The sequence below is a fragment of the Sitodiplosis mosellana genome, unplaced genomic scaffold (genome assembly GCF_009176505.1).
Source record: "Sitodiplosis mosellana isolate CC-2019 unplaced genomic scaffold, AAFC_SMos_1.0 Smas_scaffold_5901, whole genome shotgun sequence".
NCBI lineage: Eukaryota > Metazoa > Arthropoda > Insecta > Diptera > Cecidomyiidae > Sitodiplosis > Sitodiplosis mosellana.
This window is the reverse complement of record NW_022601143.1, coordinates 28,938-35,963: the sequence shown is the minus strand read 5'-3', so window position 1 is coordinate 35,963 and position 7,026 is coordinate 28,938. Positions and strand designations below refer to the sequence as shown.

General features: G+C 34.3%; 1 protein-coding gene and 1 long non-coding RNA gene across 5 annotated transcripts; one reads left to right on the top strand and one right to left on the bottom strand.

Moving 5' to 3' along the window:
* Positions 1 to 3,399: 3,399 nt before the first annotated feature.
* On the bottom strand, positions 3,400 to 4,785 carry LOC129573047 (uncharacterized). Of its 4 annotated transcripts, none has more exons than XR_008688549.1 (4): positions 4,489 to 4,603; positions 4,139 to 4,302; positions 3,896 to 4,053; positions 3,400 to 3,415 (listed from the first exon to the last, which is right to left on the bottom strand). It is a non-coding gene; the product is annotated as an uncharacterized LOC129573047 (long non-coding RNA). The 4 variants fall into 4 exon arrangements; XR_008688547.1 differs by lacking the exon at positions 3,400 to 3,415 and adding an exon at positions 4,770 to 4,785 and having other exon boundaries at positions 3,442 to 4,053; positions 4,489 to 4,587; XR_008688548.1 differs by lacking the exon at positions 3,400 to 3,415 and adding an exon at positions 3,446 to 3,812.
* Positions 4,786 to 4,864: 79 nt separating this feature from the next.
* LOC129573046 (uncharacterized protein CG16817) lies at positions 4,865 to 6,997 on the top strand. Its single transcript, XM_055453218.1, has 5 exons — positions 4,865 to 5,034; positions 5,809 to 5,895; positions 5,978 to 6,234; positions 6,403 to 6,454; positions 6,525 to 6,997. Exons 1-5 carry the CDS (start codon positions 5,021 to 5,023, stop codon positions 6,628 to 6,630), a joined length of 516 nt encoding a protein of 171 aa, XP_055309193.1. The 5' UTR covers positions 4,865 to 5,020; the 3' UTR covers positions 6,631 to 6,997.
* Positions 6,998 to 7,026: the final 29 nt, after the last annotated feature.

Here is a 7,026-nt window from a genome sequence, read left to right as displayed (position 1 = left end):
CGTGATTTTGGTCCGTCGGTCCGTGATTCCGGTCCGTCGGTCCGTGAGTCCGGTCCGTCGGTCCGTGAGTCCGGTCTGTCGGTCCGTGAGTCCGGTCCGTCGGTCCGTGAATCCGGTCCGTCGGTCCGTGATTCCGGTCCGTCGGTCCGTGAGTCCGGTCTGTCGGTCCGTGGAAACTTAATGTCGGTCCGCGGACCGACGGACCACGGACCACGGACCGGTCCGTTTGGGAACTTATGTCCGCTACCCATATATGGCATATGCCATTTTGTTGGTATGGTGGCCGGCTACAAACGCTCAGTTTTTGGTAAAACATTGTCGGGCTGATTTTTGAGAAATCGCGTTTGGTGTGAAATTTAAGGGGGTCGATTTTACATAAAAATCGACTTTTTTCTTTAATATCACATAAACATTGGCATGTGTGTATGGAACTTTTCGAAGGTCTTCTCAAATAATTACGAGCATTACCTGTAATGCAAATGTCAATCTGAGGACGGGTTTCGATGTGGTCCGACACCAGCTACAGCTTAGGCATATCGGCACCGGAATCTGTGGGGGTCAAAAAAGTTTCCGGACACACGAACGGACGAACGGACGAACGGACGCACAAATCAATACTTTCATAAAAAATCAAGATCAAACTGCCAATGCCCATAACTTTTTCGTTTTTGAACCAATCGGGGCACTTAGACCGGCGTTAGAAAGGTGGCGAGGGGGCTTCTCTTGGACACCTCAGACCACCCCTGGGTACCCCCTTCGTAAGATATGGGTATAGATTTGAAAATTTATCGAAATTTTCCAACCGCTATATTTTTACCTAGACCACACTTTAGGCATGGGGGATATGGTGTTTCCGACTATTTGGGCCAAGACCTTTCCAACGGTACCTAACATGCCGGAGCCCAAATAGTGCCCTGAGAAAATAGCATATTTACTGTATACAGTCATGGAAATTTATTTAGGACCGGCATTGAAATTTCAGTTTTTTCCCATTAATTCTGTTATTTTACAAAAAAATATTCATGAAATGATGTTTATGAGAATATTTGAAGTTTTTATAAATGGACTAGACTATCAATTTCATTATTTTCGGTAATGGATATCATTTATTGATGAAATTGCCCAAAAACTGCGGGAAAAATAATTAAGACCTTCCATACAAAAAATGACAAAATTTTTCGAAAAATCGGAAAATTTATCATTTGTTTGACAAAATTCACTCCACCGATGGTCGTATTTAATTGAAATACATTTTTTCCACATTACCATTTAAAGCTAAGTACACAGTTCCTTCTGAAATGAAAAAATTTCCCCGGTGAAATTTTCACAGGTGATATTTTTATGGTGTTTTTTATTTTCGAATTGCAAGCATCATGATTTTTTATGTATAAATCAGCTAACTCATTCCAATATCAACACGACACATGAAAAAATTTGGTTTTTGAGTTCATTCTCCTATGTGTTTTGTCTAAATAAATTTTTTTCACGGCCATGAAAAAATAAGAAAGATCAAAATAAATTCAAGTTTGAATTCAAAATTCAAATTTGTTCATGTGTTGTGTTGATATTGGAGGGAGTTAACTGTTTCATACATCAAAAATCATTATGCTTGCAATTCGAAAATACAAACCACCATACAAATATCACCTGTAAAAATTTCACCGGAGAAATTTTTTCATTTCACGAGGAACTGTGTACTTAGCTTAATAGATTTCAAATTTCTTAACAAATTCGAAAAGTAACAGACCAAACTAAACTTTATAGCATTTTTTGTATGAAAAATCGTGGAAGAATCATAGTTTGATCTGTAACTTTTGGAATTTGTTAAGAAATTTGAAATCTATTAAATGGTAATGTGGAAAAAATGTATTTCAGTTAAATACGACTATCGGTGGAGTGAATTTTGTCAAACAAATGATAAATTTTCCGATTTTTCGAAAAAATTTGTCATTTTTTGTATAGAAGGTCCTAATTATTTTCCCCGCAGTTTTTGGGCAATTTCATCAATAAATGATATCCATTACCGAAAATAATGAAATTGATATTCTAGTCCATTTATAAAAACTTCAAATATTCTCATAAACATCATTTCATGAATATTTTTTTGTAAAATAACAGAATTAATGGGAAAAAACTGAAATTTCAATGCCGGTCCTAATTAAATTTCCATGACTGTATATACTCGTGACGCAAAAACTGGCATTTTTGATATTTGGCTTGAAATGCACAGTCTATGGTGCGTCACTTGTCGGACTACCGTCCTCCGTGATAAAACCGTATTTTCTCTCATACAACTCAATTGAAAATGGAAGAAAAACAATTTTTAAATACGGGTTTAATCTACCGAAAGAAAGCAATTTTTTGTCTTGTGTGCCAGCGGAATATTTGCACAATTTCATTTCGCAGAATCGAAACAATTTTATTTATTTAAAATTCAAATAATTATTATTATTTCACCACACAACACAATGACGACTATGTTTGACACTGCATTGAGTACACTCATCAATGTAGTTCTCGTCAAAATGTGTGGCGTTGTTGGTTTGACGTTTAATGATCGAGACTATCGCGGTGAATGTGGGGTCGCCGAATTGGCTGAAAATTGGCTTGTAGTCTTGTTTTCGATAGAAAATGAGAAAACCAAAATCTTAGGCCTGCAAGTGGCCCTTTTCGAGTTCACCCAGTGTAAATTTTCCGAAAAATTGAAAAAATCGAAAAAAGGGTTTGCGGCAACTGTAATCTAACTAAGAAGTTGTTGACACAATGCCAAACCACTGGTACCGTTGGAAAAGGAATCGATGGGATTACAAAAACTGCCTGTAACCCACTCCTTTCGACGCCATTCGGGGCTCCCAAAAATGGGTTCAAAGTATAAAAAGTGAAATATCCCAAATATGTGTATATTTTTTGTCGATTTTTTCGCGTTAAAAGATAGCTCATGTCACGCCGCTTCAGATAAGAAAATAAAATTTCGTGTAATAATATGATTGAATTCGTGTGATTGACGTCGGCAGGTGAATCATATGTCATTTTTCAGCGTTTTTGTGGGACAAATGGTCGAAAATGGCCTCCTACGACATTTTGGTCTGGAAAAAATGCTATTTTTTTTTGTCAAAATACATGAAAATATGACCATTTGAATATGTGTTTTCCTATAAATTTGGTCCGAAATCGACATCTCTTCATAGAAAAAGCGAATGGTTGAAATCTGCATACAAAATCACACTTATGGCATAGAAAACTCACCTATAATGGACTGTTGCGAGTCTATTTCCACGTAATTTTGGACGATAAATCGATCTAGAGCTATCTCGACCCTGCCTTAAGGGCCTGAAAGGTCAAAAAATGGTCCTGTTCCAGAGGATGTTTTCAACTCCCAATACAAACACTTTTTTTGCTTCAAAAATGCCCTATTCTACATTCAACAGCGGGACAAATAAAAATATACCAATTGGTTTACCGATTTCGGCTCAATTCAGCGTTTTATATGTAAAATCTTCATTCAATTCGGCGACCCCACATTACAACTCTTCTCTGATTTTGTGTGGAATTGCCGACATATAAAATGAAACTCCGTGTCGGATTTTCAGCAACTTTTTTTACCATATTCGATATATATATACGTTTAGCCAGTTCCCGTATAAAATAATGATTTAATCGCTTATTTTTTGGCGAAGAATCGATATCTGGTTTCATTTTATACAGGTTTATATGACTTTTATGTCGAAAAATACGTCGAACAATAAGATCTATGAAATGCGCCCCTGTAATCTTTTGTTTCTTCAATTTTCAAAATATGCCCACCCTATTATCTTTAATGCAAAATACGTACTGTTTACTATAAATAAAATTTATGAAATGAGTTTTACACTCTTGATTATTGAAATGAACCTACATTGACTATGTTCGATTCCTGTCGCAACAAATTCGTCGATAGGCTTTTTCTTGTCTTTGACAGCATTGATGCAGTCACAGCAACATTCGCGAACTACTTCAACAGCGCCTTCAATCGATGATCGAACAATTGTGCTGTCGGTATCTGTTTTCGGAGCACTGAAAAGTTGAAAGAAAATGCAAAATAAATGTAATTGTGGTTAACAAATTAATTATAATTGTCATTTATGCCTGATTATGTTACTTTTTAATATCACTTCCAAAAATCGTGGTATAGATGGGCAATTCATGTGGTTTAAGGACAGTTTGCTTTTGTGGCTCATTTTCGGTTCCTTTTGCTGCAGCTGTTACTGGTGCTGCTGACAATAGCACAGTTCTTTTTAATAGTCTGGTAAACATATTATAGATCTACGAAAGAATCAGATCAATCATTCAGATTAGATACTATTGCATTACATGTTATATAAAATTTCGCATTGAACAGTAACCACTTCAAAATAATCTTATGGAAGAACAAACATACATTATTTTTGAATGAATAAATTATCTATATTCAATCCAAAAAAATGATTTATTTATCTTAAAAATATTTACCAATATTTTTCCCTTGAAATAAATTTCGTTGGTGAAGAAAATTTGAGCTGAAAATCAACATATGACAGTGACAGCTCCAGAGAACTTTGACATCTAGTACTATTGTTGAGTGTAACATTTAAATATTTGACATAAAATCATCGCATATTATCATTCAATGACAACAATGAATAATGTGAAAAAGTAGAATTAGAACTATTGTAATTAACTATTTTGATGGAAAATAAAGCTGAAAATTTGTTGATACATGGTCTTAAAATATGAAAATAGAAATTTCTCACGGAAACATAGTACACCTCCCCTTTAGAAAACATCGCATCAGCGGGCAACACTATTACAAGCATCATACTTCAAACATATTACGCGATAGAGACAGTTCAGCAGCTATTTTAGTTGTGTGATGAGACAGTAACGAGTCACTTTGTTTTAGATACCGCGTTCAAAGAGTGGATTCATTTGCAACACGCAGATTTTGAAAGTGTGAAATAAACGTAATTTTCGGCTTTTCCTATTTTTGACGTTCGACGAAAACATGCCAGAAACGATGTAAGTTGAATAAAGACGATTTTTTTGTGTTCTAAATTAAAAAGAAAAGTATGTTTTCTAAAACAACCACGACGATGATAATTTGTCGGTAGAAGTTTCTTGTTTTTTCTATAATACGACCATTCGGTTACCATACAAACGTATTAACACCAACACATACACATTTCTTTTCACTATCTTTTTTAGAAAGAGCATTTTTCTTATATGAAAAACATTGTGTGTGTATGTGTTTGTGTATGTGTGTGCAAAGCATCCATTTTGCATACAAGTCGGCAGCTTTAACAATTTGCCTATATATTTGTGCAATGCAAAATATACTCGAGAACCTTCTTGAAATTGATATATTTGAAGCAAATTTTTTTACCATTACTAAAAATGATTTACTGATTATAAAGGGAAATTGAATCAAATACCGCAATCAACAATGACCAAGTTCAAAATACTTCTAGTATAATTTATTTATGTTCAAAATCAATTTTATCAGTCCTGATTTTCGGCGCGACGTCTTATCTATATATTTTGTTGCCGCTTCAAAATAATTTTTTGTTTGAACATATCATTAAAAATAATTCAGAACAAAAATAAGGTTCGCAATATTAGCAAACACCAGCAATGTATTTACTTACCCCAGGCACAATTCCGATGATTATGTTAGCATAACCTCAATTTATGTGCTATATACATAACCACATTATTTTTCAAACTATTCCACCGCAAATTGATTAACCTGTACATGCGTTAAAAATAATAAAAAAAATTATTTCACATTTGTAGAGTAGTACCACCCCCAATGGAATGGGCTCAAAGAGCTGATGTTTTGTTTGTCACCGTATCAGCTGAATGCAAAGACGTAGATTTCAAGTAAGTGTATTTGAAAATGTCCATTTCTTAAAATATATGCATAATCATAATTCTTATACAAATTTCATTATATTCCAAACAGATTTACAGAAGATACGTTGTACTTCAAGGGTAGTTCTGTGGAGACCGGTAAACAATATGAAGTAACGTTAAATTTCCTGCACAAAATTAACCCAGAAAACGTAACGACCAAAAATACAGCGCGTTGTATTGAATTTACAATAAAGAAAGCTGAATCTGGACCCTACTGGGCTTCACTGACCAATGACAAGAAGAAACCACACTTTTTGAAAGCCGACTTCAATAAGTGGCGCGATGAAGAATCAGATGTCGATGATGGTAAATAAAACAGACCGTTCTTTTCATGCATTTCAAAATGGTGGATTAAAATTGTAATTTCAACAATACAAACCAAAGCTGTGCATCATTCTTATACTAAATTAAAAAATATTTCAGTGGTATTTTTTTAACTAACGTAATATTTTTTAATTTTATTTATATAAACAGAGGAAGGTGGTGATGCTGCTGGTGGTGGTGGCTTTGGTAACATGCAGGAAATGTAATATCAATAAATCAATAATAATATAAATTAATATATTAATATATAATATCAATAATTATTATTTTAGGTTTGCGAACCTAAATTCAGGAGCAGCTTCTAAACCAAACTTTGATGATTTTGATGAGGAAGAAAAAGAAGACTCCGACGACGAAGAGATTCCAAATTTAGAATAAGAACGATGCGAACAGCACACAAAGTTTTATTACAAAGAGGCAATAATATTGACTCCAATCAATAAAAAAAGATACGCATCGATACGTTTTTGGACGCAAACGCGAAACAGATTTATTCTTAATTTTTCTGCTATTCGTCATTTCTTTGTTTATACTTTAATGCTCGTATCAGTTTGTTCTCTCCGCCATACCAAATTTAAATAGTATACACCCTACATTATTCAACAAAGAGAAACCGAACAGTACAGAACAATGAGAGGATCAGTATAGCAAAAACTAAATTCATTGCGGAAATTCACATATAAAACGCTAATGTATTTAATATTATTCAAAGCGAATAAAAAACATGCAAACGATCGTAAAAAAACGTCTTTCAATTTCAGCCGACATTCGCAC